At 44.8% G+C, this 23428-nt stretch overlaps 1 protein-coding gene across 2 annotated transcripts in view; it reads right to left on the bottom strand.

Annotated features, from left to right (window-relative positions):
- The window catches only part of FAT2 (FAT atypical cadherin 2), a 91188-nt gene that overhangs the window by 41044 nt on the left and 26716 nt on the right, over positions 1-23428 (bottom strand). For both annotated transcript variants that reach the window (XR_008375269.1, XM_053567137.1), the window contains exons 3-10: positions 22515-22829; positions 14452-14510; positions 12736-13047; positions 11609-11819; positions 9874-10013; positions 9059-9340; positions 7755-7965; positions 514-4572 (exon numbers count right to left, since the gene is read on the bottom strand). Coding sequence is in view for 1 of the 2 variants with exons in the window: in XM_053567137.1 (XP_053423112.1) it covers positions 514-4572; positions 7755-7965; positions 9059-9340; positions 9874-10013; positions 11609-11819; positions 12736-13047; positions 14452-14510; positions 22515-22829 (5589 nt within the window). In the remaining variant the exon portion in view is untranslated. The remainder of the gene's footprint in view (positions 1-513; positions 4573-7754; positions 7966-9058; positions 9341-9873; positions 10014-11608; positions 11820-12735; positions 13048-14451; positions 14511-22514; positions 22830-23428) is intronic.

Raw genomic sequence — 23428 nt, forward strand, 5'->3', positions numbered from 1 at the left:
GAGGTGGGGTCTCATTCTTGCTCAGCTGATCTGGAACCGGTGAACTCAGGCAATCCACCATCCTCGGCCTCCCAGAGTGCTAAGATTATAGGTATGAGCCACCACACCCAGCCCAGACATTTTCCATAAAGACAGCCACCTGACAGAATGCTCAGGGATTACACAACTGTTAGTACCTCCTCCATCTTCCAGAAGATAATTGACAACAGTTAGAGTATGACCTTCTATTTCATCTATTCCACCTAAAATCATAAGATATCCTTTTTGCAAAGCACTTTTGAATTTATTGGAGTTCTCTATAAATTCGAGATCTTGCCAGCATATTTGTGAGGTAAATGGGATGCTGAGTCTATAGAAGGGAGCAACAAGGTCCTAAAAGGGTGAGTGACTTACTTTAAGGTCACACTGCTAATAAGTGGCAGAGCCAAAACTTGAACCCATGTCTTAGAACATCTCTTACTAGACTTTTGTAAATGCATCCTAGTGCCTTAGATCTGTGACAGATGCCATTACCTGTAATGTAGCAGGTGATCTGTCTGTTTTGTTCAGAGATATCAGCATCCAGGGTCTTCAGAGTGACCACAGGCTCACCAGGTTCACTGTTCTCAACTACAGATCCTTTGTAGTTTTCAGAAGCAAACCGAGGAGGATTGTCATTCTCATCTGTAATGGAGACCACAACCAGGGCCTGGGAAGATAGCTGGACAGTCTGTCCATGGTCATAGGCCACCACATAAAAATGATAAGTCTGGCGAGTCTCACAGTCAAGTTCCTGGAGTGTGGTGATCCAGCCGCTCTCACTGTCAATGGCAAAGAGCTCATGAATATTGCTATCAGGGTCTGCTGACAGCCTGTAGCTTACCTGGCCATCTCTCCCAGTGTCTTGGTCAATGGCAGTCGCTTGAATGACTGAGGTTCCCACTGGCATATTCTCAGTGAGGACAGCCTTATATGGATCAGCCTCAAATACAGGTCTGTTGTCATTGACATCTTTCACTTGGATGTTGACAGTGACCAAGGACACCAAGTCAGTGTCCTTATGGGGGCAATGTGCCATCACATCAATCTGGTACAATTTGGTAGATTCATGGTCCATGGGTTTTCTCACCTTTATTACACCTGTGTCTGAGTCCAAGGAAAAGACACCATCCTTGTTGCTCTCTGGTGTGGTGCCCTGCACTAAACTGTAGATGACTGGATCATGAGCTGCCACTGCTTTAACAGACCCAATTTCAGACCCCTCTGGAAGGTCTTCAGATGCAGAGAAAGCATACAGAGGTTCAGAAAATTTGGGCAAAGTTACCTCATTAGGAACTACCTGAAGTCTTACTGGCACCAGAGAGTCCCAGTGAGGAGGGCCTCCATCTTGGGCTTTGATTTTGAAGTCAAAAGTCTGGTTTTCCAATCCCACTAGGCTCTCTTTCACCTTGATCACACCAGTGGTTGGGTTAACTGCAATGACCTTTTCAGCCAGGTTCTCCATTGGGTCCATTGTGTAGGTGACATCTGCATTCTGACCTTCATCTGCATCGTAGGCCAGTACCTGCATAACCGGGAAGTCTTTACTGACGTTGGATTGAATGGACACCATGTACTCAGATGCTTTGAACTGTGGGGGGTTGTCATTTTCATCTGTGAGGATAATCTTAACAGTGCAGAAGGCCACTCTTCCTCCTCCATCCTGAGCCATAACCTTGATATCAATGACTCTTTCTGTTGAATTTTCCCGATCCAGTTTCTGTAGAGTGGTGATCTGGCCACTAGGGTGTATGGAGAATTTCTCACCAGCTAGTTTGTTGATTATAGTATAATCTATAGTGCCATAGTGACCACTATCTTTATCTATGGCTAGCAACTCAAGCACCTTGGTTCCCACCTTTGCATTCTCTGCTAATTCTGCCTCGTAAACATGCTGCTGGAACTCTGGGCTATACTTGTTGGCATTTGTGGTGTTGATATACACAGGCACAGTCACTCGGAATACTCCATCAGAAGCACCTACCCTTAAATTGTAAGAAGGGTCCAGGTGCTTTTTACAAAGGTTGGACATAGAAATTATTCCTGTTGATCTGTTAATAGAGAAATGCCTATCTTGATTGCCAGAAAGAATCAGGTACTCCAGGCGGGAGGTGTCCCTGTTGTCGGGGTCAAGAGCTTGGACCTTAAGAACTAGGTGACCACAAGTGGCCAGCTCACTGACATTGGCTTCATACTGAGGTTCTCTGAATTCTGGGGGATTGTCATTGATGTCAGACACATTGACAACCACAAGAGTTTCACCAGTGAGTGGGGGATCTCCTTTATCCATGGCCCTGACTTTCACATGAAAGTGTTGTTGAGCTTCATAATCCAACTCTTGAACAGTGGACATCTCCCCTGTGCTCCCATTGATCTGGAAGAATTTGGAAACGTCAGAGCCATCCTCCACAATCTGATAAGAGACATCACGATTTTTTCCTGAGTCCTGGTCAGAAGCCAAGAGTTGGATCACGGGGGTCTGAGCAGGCAAGCCTTCTGAGATTGAAGTGGTATAGACTAACTGGGGGAAAGTGGGGGGGTTATCATTGATGTCCTCTACAAGGACTTCCACTGTGGCTTCAGAAAATGACCCCAGAGCTGTGTCTGTGGCTCTGACTGTGAACACATGTTTGGTCTTGGATTCATAGTCCAAGGGTCCTGTTACTGATAGGACCCCAGTCTTAAAGTCAGTACTAAACAACGTTAAGGGCTCTTCCTCCACAATGTTGTAGATGAGCCGGAGGCCCTCTGGACTCCGGGCCTGGGTGTGAAGAATTGGAGTATAGAGTGTGATATTTTCAGGCACTCTGACTTTGTAGTAAGGACTCTGGAACAATGGGTTAGATTTATTTCTCACAGTGACAAGTACCTCTTCCTCAGTCTGGAGGGATGGGGTCCCTCCATCCCGAGCAATGACTTTAAGGCGATACTTATTTAAAGCTTGATAATCAAAGGGTTTCTTGAGTGATATGTCCCCAAGATAGGGGTCAATTCGGAAATATTTGTAATCTTTGGCAAATGCATATGTTATAGCTCCGTTTGTCCCCAAGTCCACATCAGTGGCAGATACCTGAAAGAGGACATCTCCTGGCTCTGTGCCATCTTGGATGATTGTATAATAGGGCAGATGCTTAAATTTGGGAGAATTGTCATTGACATCCTCAACAGAGACTCTGACCAAAGCCTGAGCCACCCGCTGAGGGATCCGATTGTCCCTCACTTCCACTGCCAGCTCATGAATGTCCTTCTGCTCCCTGTCAAAAGCCACTCCTCTTGTCTGCAACACGCCTGCTGATTGGACCATATGAAACATATCTGTGCCATTCAAGAGGAAGTAGGAAAGGGTATCATTCAAGTGATTGCCCTGGACACCAAGAATCACAAGTGCCTTTATGTATTGTAAGTTCTCCTTCACTGTTGCCCTATATATGTCCTGGTCAAACTGTAAGCTTTTGTCGAGGACTTGGGTCAAAGAAATTTTTACCAGCGCAGTGTCTTGATACAGACCATCAGAAGCCCTGACAGTGAGCTTCCGAGAAAGTCCCAGGAAACTAGGATTCAGCACAGATATGCAGCCAGTGATGGGATGAATGGCAACAGCTCCATCAGCATTGCCAGTTTTGATGCCATAATTGATTTCTGAGTCATCGTCTCTGGCCTGAACCGTGAGGAGCTCCATTCCCAGATGGACGGGCCCCACCACTGTTACCTCATATATCTGTTCTAAGAACCTGGGAGGAGAGTCATTCACATCTCTGACATTGATAATGACCTGGGCAGGCCTGGGTGCAAATAAGATAGGGCTTCCTTGGTCATGAACATAAACATTGAATTGGAAAGAGGGCATGCTCTCATAATCCATCTCCGATACAATGGTTAGGGTTCCCATGCTGGGATCAATTTTGAAAAACTTCAAGGCCTCTGGCTCCAGGATTTTGTAGACCAACAAAGAATTAGCTTCCTTGTCACTGTCAGACGCATGAATCACAAAGGGGTTGTTGTTGTTATCTATAATCATACTATACAATGGAGCTGCTTCACTAATTTGGCCCACAAAGGTTGACTTTAAGAACATGGGAGCATTGTCATTTTCGTCAATTATGTCAATAAGTACGATGACATCAGTAAATGTGCCCGCCATATTGCTGCCTCGGATTTTCAGCTGATAGGATGCCATTTTCTCATGATCTAAGTTTTTCTGGGTAGAAATAAGGCCAGAATATGAGTTCATAGAGAAGACACCATCCTTGTTTCCCTCTCTTAATTCATAGGTAACTTCAGAGGAGCTTATAGCAGAGACAAGGAGAATTGGGGAACCAACAGGGATGGATTCAGGGATCTCCACGAAGTACTCAGTTTTTGAAAAGATGGGAGCACTGCTATAAGAGGGGTGGACATGAATGATCACCGTAGCCAGGTCATGCCGCCTGGGGGAGCCTTGATCTTCTGCCTTCACTGTCAGGCTGTGCTGGACATGATTTGCTCGATCAAGTTTCTGGGCTAGAGTGATGATGCCTAGCAGAGCATTGATGTTAAAGAAAGCCTCGCTGTTCCCTGAAACAGAAGACAAGACAAACTGAAGTTTCCATACCTTGAAGAGGTACCAAATAGGCTTTCTAGATCAGTAAAGAGGCTATCACAGAAGATTTGGACAGTGAAAAATCTTTTTTTTTTTTTTTTTTTTTTTGTGGAGACAGAGTCTCACTTTATGGCCCTCGGTAGAGTGCCGTGGCTTCACACAGCTCACAGCAACCTCCAACTCCTGGGCTTAAGCGATTCTCTTGCCTCAGCCTCCCGAGTAGCTGGGACTACAGGCGCCCGCCACAACGCCCGGCTATTTTTTGGTTGCAGTTTGGCCGGGGCCGGGTTTGAACCCGTCACCCTCGGTATATGGGGCCGGCGCCTTACCGACTGAGCCACAGGTGCCGCCCGTGAAAAATCTTAATATAACACAAGGTAGATATATCATTTATAAAATTCTTACCCCATTGCACACAGTAGGTGCTTTATACCACTAGCTGTCTATCACTACCACTTAGCTTCAGTCATCACTAAGTCTCTGGAACACAACTTAAGCTACAAAAGAAAGCTATAGTAGGTCTTTGAAGAAAGGAAAAAAGGCATGCTTTGTAGGAAAAGCACACTCCACCCTGAATTACAGGGATGCCTTTTGTAGGAAAATAACCATCCTTAATATAACTTTTAATAGCTTTGGTTATATACTTGATAGATGAAAACTATAAATATGGAGTCATAATCTGTCAAACTTGACAGGGACTTGAAAGCCTACCTTGTTTACTCCCTTATGGCCTATGGTGGGAAAGTCCCTTACCAGGCTCAGAGAGTGAGTAGCAAGGAGTTGGGTGAGGGGGGAAGGCATAGATCACACAGATCTTGAGGCTCCTGAGAAAACGCCTTTGTACCACACCTGTATTTCCTAAACTTTAGGCACTCTCCCATCATCTTTATAATTTTTTTGATATCCAGCCAGGGTTTCTACTATTTTATACTACTACTTAATAGATATTTTCCTTTAAATTGATTGTTCTTAAAATTTGATATTTTAAAAGGCAGCTTTATATCACTTCTTTAAAAAAAATATCATATTGCTTGCCATAAATCAGAGGTCACCATAAAAACAAATCAATGAAAAACATAACTTATTAAAATCTGGATAAAATCCATTGCTTGCTAAAAGGTGTGAGCCTAAGACCTATCCTCTTAAATATAAGAGTAGCCAAATGTTAGAGAATTCTAGTAGCCCTAGAGGCTTTGTTCTTGATTTGATCAGGAAACTTGAATGAGAATTAAAAAGAGAATATTTTCTCCAGGCTGGTTAACCTTTTCATGAGGTAACTTAGTAACACTTGAATCATTTTTCTCACCATAAGAGGTACAGGTCTTAATTGCAATCAGTGTAACCTGGCTTATTGTACCCTCAATGAATCCCCAACAATTAAAAAAAAAAAAAAAAGAGGTACAGGTCTTACACTTGAGGAAATATTGCTCTTTATAGTTTTAGTTCCCTTTGTCACAGGGGTGCATATTTTATAATTTCCTTTGCAACTGTTCTCCAGCTGACTAGGTAGGTGATTTGTGATACAGATGCTCAGTTCAGTCAGAGAACATGGTTTCAATGAATAAATAGCATTTTAAAATCGGTTCCATTAAAAGTAGCTGACATCCTAAATATATTCTAATGTCTTATGTTATACTGCTGAGAGAAGGAAAATACAGCACAAAATTGCATCTTCGTTGTGATCTCGACACTGCAAACAGATGCATAGGAAGGGATGAGAGGGAAATACAAAAAATAGTAGCTCTGGGGGATGACAATTATGGCTAGGTGTTATGTTCTATATGCATTCCTGTATCTTCCATGTTTTAAGAAATGAGCATGTGTTACTTCCGTAATCAGAAGAATATTTTTAAAAATAATCGTATGTGGACTAAAACTATTTTCATCAGTGAGATTGTCAATGAGGTAAAATGAGATAAAAGATATGTTTATACTTCATAACCAAAATTAAACAATTAATGCATTATAATCTGTATCATTCTTCAGGGGCAAATAGACTTCAGTTATATGGCAACTCTCTCTTCAAAAAAGATGTAAAATGCTCTGATTTCTTGAAAGTGTATAAGCTACTGGTGCGCAATAAATGAACATTAAGCCCTGGATAGGCAGAGAGCAAGTCATGTTCCCCTTTGTTCCTCCTTAGCTGCTAACTTTATGAATTATTAATTATTATTAAATATAATTATTGTCATTAATAATGTATTATCAATCATTACAAATTATCATTAATAACTAGTCAGATACTAGATATTATCACTTTTGTTATATTAATTACTTATAATTAATACATATCAATGATAGCAATAACCCTTGGCATTTGTACAATATTTTACAGTTTACAATATGTATTAAGATACGTTTTCTCTTAGCTTGGTGCCTGTAGCACAGTGGTTAGGGCACCAGCCACATACACTGTGGCTAGCGGATTCAAACCCAACCCAAGCCTGCTAAACAACAATGACAGCTGCAACAACAACAACAACAACAAAATATAGCCGGGCATTGTGGTGGGTGCCTGTAGTTGCAGCTACTTGGGACGCTGAGGCAAGAGAATCGCTTAAGCCCAAGAGTTTGAGGTTGGTGTGAGCTGTGATGCCAGGGCACTCTACCAAGGGCAACATAGTGAGACACTGTCTCAAAAAAAAAAAAAAAAAAAAAAAGGATACATTCTCTCTCTTAATTTTTACAATGACTTTCTAGTACAGGTAATATGATTCCCATTTTTGAGATAAAGAAAACCATATAATAGATACTAAATCACTATGTGGCCCTATTAGAAAAGAAAAATTATTCTTTAAACTATGCCATATACCTTATAAAATATTTACAGATCCCTCCTAAAGCATATGCATGAATTTATTACATTTTAAAATATTGCATGAACTTCATGAGCATCTCCTACATATTTGGCCACTGTTGGGTTTATATAACGTACATGAATATCTCACACCTTGAGTAGTCCCTTTGTTACTGTTACTGCTATCTTTGGAAGTGCATTGTCTCTGGTTATTATAGTCCCAGGGAATGCTCCAGAATTATCATTTGCAAATGCTCGGAGAGCTTGGACTTGATCATTTACAAATTCGTGCTTGTGGTCCTTTCCTTTATTTCCAAAGCACCTTTACCCGTCCTCTGAACTCACAGCCAGGATTCTCACCTTTCAGGAGAGAGTAGTGGACTTCAGCATTGGCTCCCCGGTCAGCATCCAGGGCCTGGACCTGTAGCAGTTCTGTACCCAGGGCTGTGGTATCAGGAATATTCGCCTCATAATGGAGCTGGGTGAAGCAGGGTGGGTGGAGGTTTCCATCCTCCACATGGATGGTCACCCACACAAAGTTCCTCTTGATGGGTATCTCCTGGTCTCTGACCTATGGGCCCAAAGGGGTGAAAGGGTAAGCAGCTAGTGGGATGGGAGGAGTCAGAGTCAATGAAATGGAATGGCAATGGAAAATATACCCAATTGTAACTCTCTGTGTTCCTTTAAATCTTCCTCTGATCTATTCTTTCTTCCTTTTAAATAAATGTATCTATTAGCGATGTTTAGACTTATCTATTTTAATGGATACTTCCACTTTAGAGAAAGCCTGAAATAAGCAGGCCAGTATTTTCCAAATTAGGTCTCAGAGAATATTAGTTTTTCAATAAATTAACATGTTATGCAGGGGAAAAAAATCCATACTCAAGCATTTTTGAGGACCACTGAATTAAATGAAGTTAAACAGTTTTTGCCGCTGTAGAACTTATCAGAGCCTTTAGTGTGTGTATATATATATATATATATATATATATATTAATTTTCTCAGAGAATAAAAAATTATCACATAACAACCCTGAGACAGGAAGCTGGACTCTGATTCTGGTTCCATCATAAATAACTGTATGACAAGAGCAAGTCTCTCTCCCCTTGTGGCCTCAGCTGTAAGAGAGCAGTCAGGGATGGGACTACAGTGAGGCAAGTGAGAAATGGAAGGTGCAAAATGTAAGGGGGTACTTACCCTTGGGGTCAGAAAAATGCAGGCACATGATCCAGAAGGTGAGTCCTCCTTAAATTTTGTGTACAACAGGCCTCATTTGCCAGGCCCCAGTCCTTGCTCTGAGTGGGAGGGTCCTTGAGCCCCTTCTAGGGGCTGATACTATATGAATCCATAGTGTGGTCATGAAGACTCAGAGCAGGGAGAGAACCATTGGGGGATATTTGGGGTGAGTCCAGAGAAAGCCAAGGTTGATAGGAGTTTTTTTGGCAGCCACCTCATCTCTGTCTTCACTCACAGGCATCCCTTATGGAAGCTGCCCCTGGCCAGCTGTGAAATGTCACAACTCTTTGTCTCATAGATTATCATTCTGGGCATCAGCACACCTGGCTCCTCAGGAGAGAGGGAACCTTCAGCATGCCTCCAGGCGTCTCCACCCACACACTTCTGCATACAAGCACATTCTTGCCCAATTTTTCAATTTACTCACCATGACTGTCAGCGTGTGCTGGGAGGGCCCTGAGCTCAGGTCCAGTTTCCCTACAGTTACCAGAACACCACTGCTTGGGTCCAGCTGGAAGAGGCTGGCACTTCCCGGGTCTTGGCTGCCATGTAAGGTATAGATAAGACCTTTGCCCTTGTCTTGATCTGTGGCCTGAACTCGGAGGAGCTCAACCCCAGGCAGTGTGTCCTGAGGAACTCTAACCTCATAATGAGCTTCCAGAAACTGGGGCCGATGGCGGTTGACATTGGCGATCATGAAGATGTAGACCTGGGGAGGACAGCAAGAGAGAGGATGGACTGTGTCTGTAGGATCTCCTTGTACCATCCATGCCTAGCACAGTGCCTGGCACATAGCAATTGCTTGATAAATACTGTTGAATTAATGATAGGATTTCAGATACCACACAGTCTAGTGATTTTCAACTTTTCTCCAATGAAATTTTATGTGAATTCTCAATATATGAAACAAACAAAAAAAAACCTCTGGCTGAATCTAGAGTGGAAAGCCAGATCCCACTTAGCCAACCATCATCCTTCATGCCCATGGTAGTCCTATGGCACTCTACCTCTAATAAACCCCACTCATTTAGACAAACTCCCCTGTTACACATGATCCCAAGATCCCAAGATCATCACAGAATTAGAAAATGTATTAGACTCAATGAGAGCGCAGAACCTTGATTCCAAATTCAGTATTCCTTGAGGTATACTACATCCACAGAAAGCCTTCTCTATACTTATCCCAATCAAGGAGGCTCCCATCTCCTCTTGACTTAGGGGTCCCCAAGTGAGGCCTCTAACCTGGGTGGCAATGGTGTGAGACCCATCTGTCACCTCCACAGTCAAGTTATAGCTTGATCTCCTCCTTGTATCAAGAGGCCTGGCAATGATGATGCTGCCCGTGGTCTTCTCGATGTCAAAGTCCATGTCCTTATCCCCATCTGGAGTGAGAGTGGGGACAAAGCACACATACCTTTAGTGATTTAGGCAGCAGTTATCTAACATGAGACCCAGACATCAGATTTAGAAGGTGTAATAATAGATGCCAACCTTGGATGGAAGGACTGAAGACATTCAAGGAAGCACCCCAATCAGGGATTCTAAAGACTTTGTTCAGAAATTGTATGATATCTGGGTGACAGGGTGGAGTTTATCCTTGAAGGAGTCCAAAAATCTATAATTTATCTTGTCACATTATTGACAAATTATTATCAAGACTCAAACAATGATACAGAAAAAAGGTAAACCTGTAATGGCTGAAGAGTCAATAGGAAGACCAAAATTTGCTATACAACTTATTTTGTTACTGGGATTGAAATGGAACTTTACTTCACAGTTGACAGGTAGTTTGCACAGTCTAATATTCAAACCATCTAGAATAGTCCTGTGCAATTATTCCTAGGAAAAATGTAACTAAGTCTGTTTAACAAGAGGGAATGGTTTAATAAATTATAAGAATCCAAAATAAATAGCCCGAAGCTATTTAAATGTCTACTACATAAAAATATATTTAGGGACATGGAAATCTGTTCATGACATACTACATTTAATAACATTATAAACCAATATTTTAGCATAACCTCAAGGGCGTGTGTATATGCATATGTGTGTGCAAAGAAAACTGACTGAAGGAAACACGTCAAAATTTTAACAGTGGATTTATCTTCAGAATGGTGGGACTTTGGGTGATTTTTATTTGCTTCTCTGCATTCATTTGTGTTTTCTGAGATACATGCATTAATTATGTATTAAAGGAAAAAAATTAAAACAGCAATGAAACAGAACTGGAAGTAAGTTCAGAAGGTTGAAGAGTTTGGGCCAGATGCATATTCTACCCCGTAGGCGAACCAGGCTGGAAATCCTGGTATAGGACTCTGTGTACATGTAGGTGTGAAATTCTTAATTAGAGATTTTAACCTGGAATCCCTGGATAGGTTTCCGAGAGTGTATAAATTCAAATGCAAATTTATATTTGTGTATGTGTGGGTGCATGCATATGTGTGTGTGTGTGTGCGCGCGCGTGTGTGCGTAACTTTCTGGGAAAGGGACCTAGTTCATCAGATTCCCAAAGAGCTCTGTGACCCTAAGATGTTCAAACAAAACCTTGATTTAGAGACAGAAAGACATTTCAGAGGAGGCCATCGGAACCTGGATCCAAGTGGCTCCTAGAATGAGAAGGGGCACTTTCCAGTGATCTTGAGGGTGGCACCTGGAGCCAGAACTCTGAGCATGGCCCCAGGATGGAGCTGATCACAGGCTATGGTCAGCAAAGTCAGCTCTACATTGATTTTCACTTTGAGGCAGGAAAACAAATAAGCTTGTGCCTTCTGCTCCCAGGCACTTGGGGTAACTGAGGCACTACCAGCTGTGGCAGGGAGGTCACAGGTGCTCCTCCTGAGATCCTGGCTAGAGTGACAGGAAAGCTTGGCAGTTGTGTCATTCCTACTGCCCCTGCCCTAGAGACCTGGAAAGGGGTCATAAGGACAGTGCCACGATGACCAGAGCTGGCCTGTGGGATGGGAGGCGTTGGCCTCACCTGAGATGTTGAACCAGAGGAGACCAGGTCGGCCCTCCACACTGATGACCCCCACCATGTGGTTCACAGGGTCTGTCTCCATGACTGTAAAGCTGCAGTGGCTCTCATCAAAAGACAGTGGTATGGAGGACAGCCTCGGCTGGGGGATCCATTCGATGTGCAGCCGGACACTGGCTGAGAGCGAGGGCTGCCCGCTGTCTGTTGCCTTGATCTGAAAAGAGCCAAACACTGAAATTGAAGGCTGGGGCCATGAAACAAGAAGACCCAGGCAGGCTGGCTGAGAACCAGAGTGCGCTGTGATTCTGGCCAAGCTGGCCTCTCATCCACTCACTCGCTGATTACATGCACGCTCGAGGGCTCACTATAAACAGGCACCATGCTAGCCATTGCAGGCATAGCGTAAACAAAACATATAACCTGCACTCAAAAATCTCATGGTCAGTATACAAATAATAAATGCCACTCCTCAGTGTGCCAGCCCCTAAACTGGACTTTGACACTTTTCCCAACCACCATAAACATAAGCTAGAATTGATTGAATTCTCACTATTATCAGGCCTTACTTTAAGAGCTTTGTGTACAATATCTAATTTAATTGTCACAATAGCCCTTGGAGAGGTTCTGTTATCATCTCCATTTACATTAATAAACTGGGGCTTGGTGTGATAAACTCACCAACCAAATTATATGCCTGGCCAGCAATGAGGTTGGAGTTGAATTCAGGCTGACTGATACAATTTTATATATTGACTTCCTACAAGAAAAATATTCTTATCCTCATTTTATATATGGTAAAACAAAGGCTCAAAGGGGTTAAATGACTTGTCCAAAGTCACACAGGTATAAAACATCAGTGATAGAGCTGGCACCCAGGCTTATCTTAATTCTAAAGCCCTTGTTTACGCTCACTAAAATACTTCTTTCTAAGAACAGAGAGGATATCCCAAACCAGGACCTTATTGCCGTCTAAGAGAAAGGCCCAGAATTCCCACCCTTTGGCTGAAGTCAGAGAGAAGACCGGGCAGGGGAGGGCCACTTCCATCCTGTCTCCCTCTTCCAGAATCCTTGAAGAAAGGCACAGAGGAGTCATGCTGCTCCCCACTCCCTGGCTCTGTGCATCAGCTCACCGTGAGGATGTTGTATTCTCCAGCTGTGAAGGCATTGCTGGAAGACACCACACCTGTGACCGGGTCGATACTGAAGCCCTCCTCATCACTTTCCTCAATATTGTAGGTGACCTCGCCATTAATACCCTCATCTGCGTCTGAAGCCACTAGCCTGTACACAGGCCCAGGGGACACTGGGCTCAGCCTCTCTGGAAGGCGGACTTTGAAGAGCTTGTGAGAGAATACAGGCGGATTGTCATTGATGTCCAAGACGCATATCATCACTCTGGAAGTGGACTTTAGTGAGGGCTCACCGTTGTCTAGCAAAGTCACCTAGGAACAGAGTCACACACAAGGACCTGAGATGCCAAATGCAAAGTGGTAACTATGTATTTCCACCCACTGCAACCCCACCACTCTTGACAACTTGAAATATTAGTTTGTTTTTTCCTTGGTAGATTCTTACTATATATTATCATAACCTCACTTACTTGGAACTCAGCTCTCTGGAAACCCCACCCCCAGGAAAACCAGCAAGAACAGAGAAAGGAGCCAGAAAGAACTGGAAGATGACAAAGTTAGAATCTTTAGACAAAAGCTGGCTCTCATTATGTGGAAAGACCCAGGGGTCATTTCTCTGAGACTATTTACTTTTTATTTGCTCATAATTCTCATAAGCTCTGTTTTCCAGTTTTCTTAAGCTACTTGAGGTTAGCAAACACAAACGAGAAGCTGTTTATGAAGGAATGCGTGATACCTTATGAGGCAGGCATGTGGCACAATGCATGAAATGAAGTCCAGAGTGAGGGGAACAGGCACCAAAACCATCTCAGAATCAGGAGCTATTTGTGGGGTGAATCATCCCATGCATCAATATCCCCAAGGGCATCATAGGAGATAGGGCATTTCCATCCAAATTAGTTCAGAGTTTTTAAACATCGTGTATTTGAAGGCAAATATCTGTTACTGAACTATGAACTATAAAAAGTGCTTCAGTCCCTAAGAACTCTAGGAGGCCATTCGTTTGGCAGCAGATCACTAATTAGACCTATTTCATATGAGGGGAAAGAAAATGTGCACAGCCTGGAAGTATAGAAGGCAGAATTTATTTCAAATATTCTGAGGAATATGTATCTTTCCCTCCTGATGCCCAAGAATAGAAAAGGTACCTGTTCATCAGTTATGAACCACTCAGAGGGAAAAATAGCTAGATTTCCAACCTAACATCTTCCTCTTCTGATTTAACCCCCTCTAGATCACCTACTAAAACTTCTCATTGGAATGTGCACCAGGAATGCCTATGTGATTTTGGAGACATCTTAGAAAGAACACAGATCTAGAAGACAAAGTGATGTGTTTTCATGCTAGCTCTGCCACTGACCTAGTATTTGACCTTGAATGATTCTCTTTTGGCAAAGGGGGATGGACTGGACACCAGACTCAACAAGCACATAGCACATGTACACTGTGCCCCCTTCCTGTACCCAGTGGTTCTGGCCCAACCTCGACATGGTTTCAAATTCTTTTCTTAGTTCTAAAGAACAAGGAAAGATTGAAGTGTCTTCACCACCAACAATAACAAGGTTTAGTTCAGATGCACCCTCCTTCCTGAGCCCAGTACACTTCTCAGCCACAGTGCTAGACATGCACATGGCTCTAAAACCTGCCATGACTCCTTAAATGACCTTCCTGAAGAGGCTTCCAAATCCAGTGGTCATGTTCACCACCATCACTCACCTCTAGGATGTGTTCATCCTTGTTCTCTCTGTCCAGCTGCTGGGCTGTGGATAGGAGACCTAGGGGAGAGAAGGTAGGAGGGAGGCATGAGCAACGTGTTCCCAGGATCAGGTCACTGGGGCCAGTTCAAGAATTCTTTCAAATCCCAGATGAAGATTCTTTGGGTCTTTGGAGAACAAGTACAGATGACCCTCAAATTATGGTTTGACTTAGGATTTTTCAACTTTACAATGGTAAAAAATGATACTCATTCAGTAGAAACCATACTTTGAGTACCTACACAACCATTCTGTTTTTCACTTTCAGTCCAGTATTTAATAAATTATAGGAGATAATTTACTTTGTAAAAAAATAGGCTTTATGTTACATGATTTTACCCATCTATAGGTGATTGTAAGTGTTCTGAGCACATTTAAGGTAGGCAAGGCTAAGTTCTGTAGGTTAGGTGCCTAAACACATTTTTGGCTTATGTTATTTTCAATTTATGATGGATTTATTGAGATGTAGCCCCATGGCAAGTTGAGGAGCATCTGCACACTAAGGAGGAATCGAATTCTGGGGAAAGTGCAGGGAAGGGAGGAGGTGGGAGAGAACCACAGAGACAAAATGTTAGCTGAAGTTGCCATCCATTTCTCACTTTCGCTGTTAGACGGGGGAGACATGTCAAAATTCAGCAACCAGCACAGCAGCGGTGGCCTGCCTGATCAGAGTGGTCACCAGCTGAAACTAGCTGGGTTCCTGGTGCACAGGGTGACTGTCAATACTGCTGTGACACAATTTTGGTTCCTTGTCACTAAGATTTACTTGCATTGCACATCTTCTGCTCATCATTCATTCCCCCCTCTTTTAGTAAATGAACCCCAGTTTTCTTGATGGGAACCACTCCTAATTTCAGTCCTTTGTGATCTGGGGTAAGGCTGATCTACTCCACATCTAGAAGGGTTTCTAGTCCAAGGCTGGCCCATTGGCATAGACTAGCCCCTTTGGCCCTCATGACAAGTGACTCATCTGTCTGGTGGAAAACAATTGTAGGACTTTTGTGAGAGCTGTAGAAAAAAAGAGGCTCTTTTGCTGCTAATAGGCTGAAGAGATAGGATGAAACCTGAGAACAACAAAAAGAGAAACTCCTGAGGATAGAAGCCACTCTGAAGATGAGACCAAGGGATGGGCAGAGGAAGTCTTCATTACATCCTTTGAACACTGGCTACTCACGCCTATAAATGCCCAAAGCCATATATATATGGACATTTCAAAAAGGTAAGAAAATAAATGCTTTTCATTGCCTCTGCCAACACAGATTGGGATTCTGTCTTTTACATGTGAAAAAGCCCTAACAACTGAGTCAATTCTGAGACTTTATATGTTAGGTAAGAATGGGTTGAGGGGCAGATGTAGTTGCTAATGCCTGTAATCCTAACACTCTGAAGGGCCTAGGTTGGTAGATTGCTTGAGCTCAGGAGTTTCAGACTAGTCTGAGCAAGAGGGAGACCCCCACCTCTACTAAAAATAGAAAAATTAACCAGATATCATGGCAAACACCTGAGGTTCCAGCTACTCGGGAGGCTGAGAGAGGAGGATTGCTTGAACCAAGGAGTTTGAGGTTGCTGTAAGCTAGGCTGAGGTCCTGGCACCCAAGCCTGGTTAACAAACAGAGTGAGACTATCCCTAGGAAAAAAAAAGAAAAAGAATGGGTGAGGGGGTCAGAGTTAGGCTAGCGGGAGCCTCCCCTGCAGGAAAGATGCCCTACACTGGCTGAGCTCTCCATTCCCTTCCTGTAGTTACCAACCCTCAACTCAGGTTAGGGTTAGAGGACCACTAACTCCCTCTGTGCCCTGCCTTGACTCCAGGAGGCTCCTGCTTATTTCTCCACCTCTTTTGTGGTGTCCTAACCCAAGCCTCCTCTGTAAAAGAACAAGCAAGTGGGATGAACTGCTAAGGTCTTTCTGGCTTAAGTTCTGAACTTCTCATCCTAATGTGAGAGATTTGTTCTAAAGACATCAAGGCATAAATTGACAAAGATGAGTGCACAAGGATGTTCATCATAGGAATGTTTTAAAAAGAAGATAATTTGGGTGGCACTTGTGGCTCAAAGGAGTAGGGCCCTGGCCCCATATGCTGGACGTGACAGGTTCAAACCCAGCCCCGGCCAAAAACTGCAAAAAAAAAAAAAAAAAAGAAGAAGAAGAAGAAAATTTGATAGTATTCATCTAAAAGAAAAGATATAAATTGTACATTAAAAGAACATTACACAACCATTTAAAATATATTTTTTTGCCTGGCCATGATGGCTCACGCGTATAATCCTAGGACTATGGGAGGCTAAGGCAGGTGGATTGCTTGAGCTCAGAAGTTTGAGACCGGTCTGAGCAAGAGCAAGACCCATTTTTCTACTAAAAATGGAAAAAAAATTAGCCAGGTGTGTGTCATGAGTCTGTAGTCCCAGTTACTCAGGAGCCTGAGGCAGGAGGATCACCTGAACTCAGAAATTCAAGGTTGCTGTGAACTAGCCCAATGCCACTGTACTCTAGCCTGCGCAACAGAGTGAGACTCTGTCTCAAACATATATATATACACACACACACATATGTATGTATATATGTATGTTTATATACATGTAAGTATATATAAATATACATATGTATGTATATGTAGAGTATATACATATGTATGTATATTTCCACAATAGTGTGGAAATGTTATGTACAATATATCCAATATATTATTGGATAGAAAAGGTAGCTTGTCAATAGTTTACAATCATTGACAGTAGTAACAGATTGTCAGTAGTAACATTGCCTTCAGTTCTAGAGAAATTATAAAGTGGTAGCTTTTACTCTATTATTGTTATATATTAATAGTATATATTATTATATATTAATAGTATATATTATTACATATTAATAATATATATTATTATTATCCACCTGGGTCCTAGTACCAGCTCTTCCCATTGACTAGCTGGCACAGATGCTTCAGAAGAAAGTTCCTCTGGGGCTCCCTCAGCTCATCTGTAAATTGACAAAGTTGGACCTGGGGACTCTGCAAATTTGATTTTAATTTTCAGAGCCACAATGGCTCTAAATTGGGGCAACAAGGGAGAGAAGGTGCCAGTTCGCTGTAAGATTCAGGTAAGTCAAGACTGGGGTTATCAGGGGCCCAGAATGTCATCCTAAACCCAGAGCCTGAGAGGTCATGGCTCTTTTAAATGAAAACAGACCTATTCTGTTTCAGGTGGGGGTCAAGCAATTATCTGGAAATGTAAGTTTCCAGAGCTTGTTTAGGTGCTGAAATGATGGAGACAGTGGATTGAACTGCAGAAAATGAAGCTCAGTGAAGAAAACAGAGGCTCCATGAAGGGCTCCATGACAGGCTGGAAGCTCAGTGCAGGAAACGGGAAGCATGTTCAGTGCTGGGGGGCCTCCATTAAGGAAATGGGTGTGTGTTGTGAAGATGTGGCCTTTTCTGGGGATACATGCTCGCCTTGTGTGGTAGAAACAAGTCCTCCCTGTCTTTTCTTCCCTAACTGGAGGCAGGTGGGGATGAAGGGTGAAGCCTCCTGGAAGCCCCTCCCATGCTCCCTGCCCCTTCTCTCTCTTCCCCCCTCCCATGCTCCCTGCCCCTTCTCTCTCTTCGCCCCTCCCTTGCCCCTGCCTCTTCTCTCTCTTCCCCCCCATGCCTCCTGCCCCTTCTCTCTCTTCCCCCCTCCCATGCTCCCTGCCCCTTCTCTCTTCGCCCCTCCCTTGCCCCCTGCCCCTTCTCTCTCTTCCCCCCCATGCCTCCTGCCCCTTCTCTCTCTTCCCCCCTCCCATGCTCCCTGCCCCTTCTCTCTCTTCGCCCCTCCCTTGCCCCTGCCTCTTCTCTCTCTTCCCCCCCATGCCTCCTGCCCCTTCTCTCTCTTCCCCCCTCCCATGCTCCCTGCCCCTTCTCTCTTCGCCCCTCCCTTGCCCCCTGCCCCTTCTCTCTCTTCCCCCCCATGCCTCCTGCCCCTTCTCTCTCTTCCCCCCTCCCATGCTCCCTGCCCCTTCTCTCTCTTCACCCCTCCCTTGCCCCCTGCCCCTTCTCTCTCTTCCCCCCTCCCATGCTCCCTGCCCCTTCTCTCTTCGCCCCTCCCTTGCCCCCTGCCCCTTCTCTCTCTTCCCCCCTCCCTTGCCCCCTGCCCCTTCTCTCTCTTCCCCCCTCCCTTGCCCCCTGCCCCTTCTCTCTCTTCCCCCCATGCTCCCTGCCCCTTCTCTCTCTTCCCCCCAAGCTCCCTGCCCCTTCTCTCTCTTCCCCCCTCCCATGCTCCCTGCCCCTTCTCTCTCTTCCCCCCTCCCATGCTCCCTGCCCCTTCTCTCTCTTCCCCCCTCCCTTGCCCCCTGCCCCTTCTCTCTTCGCCCCTCCCATGCCCCCTGCCCCTTCTCTCTCTTCCCCCCTCCCTTGCCCCCTGCCCCTTCTCTCTCTTCCCCCCCATGCTCCCTGCCCCTTCTCTCTCTTCCCCCCCCTTGCCTCCTGCCCCTTCTCTCTCTTCCCCCCCATGCTCCCTGCCCCTTCTCTCTCTTGCCCCCTCCCTTGCCCCCTGCCCCTTCTCTCTCTTCCCCCCTCCCATGCTCCCTGCCCCTTCTCTCTCTTCCCCCCTCCCATGCTCCCTGCCCCTTCTCTCTCTTCCCCCCTCCCTTGCTCCCTGCCCCTTCTCTCTCTTCCCCCCTCCCTTGCTCCCTGCCCCTTCTCTTTCTTCACCCCTCCCATGCTCCCTGCCCCTTCTCTCCCTTCCCTCACTTTTCCCTTTCTGTGTGTCCCTTGCTGTCTTTCTCTCCCTTTCCAGCTCTTCCTCTCTGCTCCCTCTGTGTCTCTGAATCTCGATCTCGCTCTCTCCCTCTCTCCCCCTTTGGTTTTTCTTTTCCCTCTGCCTTTCTCTCACCACTGCCTCCCCCAACTCTCTAGGGGCCCGTGTCCCTGGAATTGCTGCCCTCTGGCTTCTGGGGACATTGCCCTGTCTTCATCCTCACCCCCACCCTGAGGTCAGTGTCAGGATTCCTGGGTGGCGCCCGTGTAGAATGGGGACCCCCTGGGCTGTGTGTGTGCCCAGGAAGGCGTGTGGAAAGCCCCTCTCACCCCTCCTGGTGGGAGGCCATGCAGCTGGCATGACTGTTACCGCTTTTCTCCTCCGAACAGATGTTTCCCCATCACCCCATCTCAGGCCCTCCTCTGGCCCTTTCCCCTCCCTCATCCAATAGTTTTTTGACTCCTGTTGATTCCACCTCTGATAGATTCTTCCTCCTTTAACTCCTTTTACCCTGACCCACCACAGTCCAGCTCTCACCCCAACTGCCTTGCCACCTTCCTTCCTCTTCCTCTTCTTCCCTCCCACGGCATCCTACAGCCAACCCTCAGGGAGCACTCACACGCTCAGGCATCAGGCTAAGCTCCTCCTATATTCTATATATCAGCTTATGGAATCCTCACTGCTGTCCTGGAAGTAGCCATTATTTTCACCATTTTACTGGTGAGAAAACTCAGACATAGAGCAGTCAAGTGAATTTCCCAAGACCTCACTATTCATAAGTGGTCGAGCAGGGCTATGACTTTAGAAAATTGACCTACTTGCCCAGTCTTCAACAACATCGGGGTCTTTTCCCTCCAGGATATTACTCATGTCATCCTCCTTGCCCAGGTGCCATGCCAGACTGCTGCCTGTCAAAATCCTCCCCACCCTTCAGCTCAGCATCACCACTTCTGTCCTGAGAAGCCCTTGCAGATCCACCACCCTAAGCACCATGGTGCCAAATCTACACATAGTTTACAAAGTTATGTTCTTTTGCAATGGTTCTATGGTATTTATATTCATGCTCCTGATGGATGGAATTCCTCAGGGCCTGAAACCATGTTTTATTTATGTTCACGTCTCTACACAGCACATCATTTAAAGGCCTGTGAAGGGCAGACAATTTTAAATGTTTGCTGAGTAAGCAAATGAATGTTGGGCTTAACAAAAGATTGTGGATGCTGGAGATTCATTCATCCATTTAACAATTATTTATTGAGCTCCTTTCGTGTCAGGTTTTGGGGGGGCAAAAATAGTCAGGGTTTCTTTTATCAGAAACCTTTGAAGTCTAGAGAAGGGCACGGGTAAATAATGGAATAATCACACAAATGAACATAATGTCCCTTGTAGTAACTATTACAAAAAGAGGAAGGTGCTGCTATATGGTGTATTATGACATCAGGAAAAACTTTACTAAGAAAAGAACAGCTGGGCTGAGATCTGAAAGAAGAGCAGGAGTTAAGTTGACAAAGGAGAAGAGACACCTGCCAGAGAGAGCAGCCAGCGTGTGCACAGGCCTGTGCCTGGAGGAGGCCAGGACTGAGGCGGGCATGGGGCTGGGAGCCAGGGAGGAAAGCAGGAGATGGGCAGGGAGAGGCCAGCAGGGTCAGCAGGGCAGGGTAGGCAGCTGTCTGTGGGACACAGCAGGCTCTAACTTTATCTTCAAGGCACAGAGAAACTGTCCAGCACAACAAAATAGGGAAGTAGAACAAAGTAATGATGTTGAAAGAAGTGAGCTAGGGGCTTATTGCTGATTTATTCTTTTATTTTTTAAAAAATGTTTAGACTAATAAAGATTTCTTCTCCTCAACTACCAGAAGACCAAGAGCATCTCTGCCCTCCAGGGCATTTTATCACACCTGCTGTCAGGGCACTGTTGATAGTAAATAGAACCGGGGTTTGGAACAAGTTGAGAAGTTAGTGCCTCAGGTGAGAGATCTCTTTCCTCTTCTGAAGAAGGAGGGACAGGGTGGGCCCAGGTATGGAGCCAGCGGAGGCCTATTTCCAGGAGAAAAGCAACCTCCTCCTAAGCCTAAGGAGACTAATCCACACCCTGAGGTCAAAGGTAAAGTGAAAGGTTCTCAGTAGATGTCACCAGGCACATAAACACTTCTATCCCCTACCTACTGTGGGTGCTAGGACTTCCAGACTCACAGCTTCTCCTAGTTCCCTTCTGTGTTGAGGATCAGGGGATAGGGACAGCCTACAGCCTACCCTAGCATCCTTCCCTTCCACCAGTCTCAGCAGGGTTCTGTCCTTCCCCAGTAAGAACAAACTGTTGGAGACAAAGAATAGGATGTTGAGTTCAGAGGAGAAAATGTCAGCCTACAGTCTCTACAGTGGGGTTATGGTCCACACCCCTTCCTAACCTAGGAGAAGATGAGGCCTCTGAGAAGTGTCTGCTACAGTGAAGAGTGGGTCTCAAACTCCAGCACCAACAGGAGCCAGGCAAGTGGGGACATGAGCCTGGTCTACAGAGGGAGCTGCTGTCAGCTCTGGTCCATCAAAGCCTGGTGGGAATGTGAAGACAACGTGGCCAGTTCTTCCAGTTTTTAAAGAGCAATCAGAAATCTGGAATGTTTTGTATAATTTCCCTATTTTTAAGTATTGGTCACTTAAAATGATTACTTTTAAGTGTTAATCACTTAAAATGATTTGAAAAATCATTGTTTAAAGCTTATGTACCTTGGTAAGGTACATCTGGCTCACCGCTATGAGCAGGTGACCTCTGGATTCCTCTGAACCATCCACCATTCTTACTCCAGAAAGCCTTGGGCAAATACTAGTGAGATGGTTGACTCCACGTGAGTGGATTGTTATTGCCACCATTTTGTAGACAGGGTTGAGATCAGTCTGGAACTAGGATTAAGAGATTCAACCTATGGCTTTTGACTCAGGGGAAGAGTCAGTCTGGGAGTACTTGGAGGTCTGAAATAATCCCTGCATGACCACCCCAAAACCTGCTTAGTGTCCCTGGGTCCCAAGGAGAGAAAAGTTAGTGACAGATACTTCTTATTTTCTCATAGAGTTAGACTTCGTAGAACAATGTTGTCAAACTTTAGCACACATCAGAATTCCCTACTTGTTTGATTAAAACATAGACTATTGGACCCTACCCTCAGAATTCTGAGGTCTGGGGTAGGGTGCCTGAGAATTTAATTTTCAACAAGGCCACAGGTGATGCTGATAATGCTAGTTAGGGACCACAGTTGGAGAACCAGCATGGTAGAGATTCTTGTTCACCTGGATTTGGGGCCCTTACCTGTAGAAGGGTGAATAGTGAAGAATCCCATGTGGTTTCCACTGGTGATGTTGAAGGTCAGCTTCCCTTCGGAGCTGGAGTCTGGGTCCCAGGCATCCAGTTGAAGCACAGAGGTACCCACAGGCGCATCCTCCCAGACGGAGGGATAGAACACAGCTCTGGACATCCGAGGTGGGTTGTCATTGACATCTGTAACCTCGATGTAGACTTCAGTTACAGAAGAGAGGGGTACGGAACCTCTGTCCACCGCCAGTACTGTCAACCAGTAGTAGGATGCAAACTCTCGGTCCAGGGGCGCCAGAGTCTGAATCATTCCTAAGAACAATGAATCAACAAACCCCAAATACTTTAAGAGTTCCAAGTGACTTTAGAAATCACCCTACCTAACATTCCCTAAGCTGTCCTGTGAAAAAGATATTAATGAGTATTCTGTGAAAAGAGGGAGCTGTTACCTACATGATGTGGGAGATACTGAGTTGAACACAGGAGAATAAATGTCCTTATTCTAGAACCTCTCACAGCCTTTCTCTGCTAAAATGGGCTCATGACTCTGGCATATGAGCATGTGTAGGATTTCCAGAAGACAGTGGTAGTTGATCTACCTTCTTTTGACAACTTCACCCCAAATTCCATTGATTTATTTCACATTCTGTGAGTGATTTTTTTTATAGTTTGTGTTTAAATTGCTTCCTTTGCTCTTTAAGTCCTTTAGGAATTTGACAAATTGCTGTTCTTTCCTCCATCATCTTCATGATTATAGGGGCTGAGCTTTATTCTTTAGTTCACTCACTGCACAAATTGCTTACTGGGGGCAAGCATTGTTCTAGAAGTTGAGGGTCTAACAGTAAGCAAAAGAAGCTTGCACTCTAAACCCTCCCAGATCACACTCAGCTGGCAGGACCTGTGTGAGAGGG

Source organism: Nycticebus coucang, chromosome 17 (assembly GCF_027406575.1).
Source record: "Nycticebus coucang isolate mNycCou1 chromosome 17, mNycCou1.pri, whole genome shotgun sequence".
Classification (NCBI taxonomy): domain Eukaryota; kingdom Metazoa; phylum Chordata; class Mammalia; order Primates; family Lorisidae; genus Nycticebus; species Nycticebus coucang.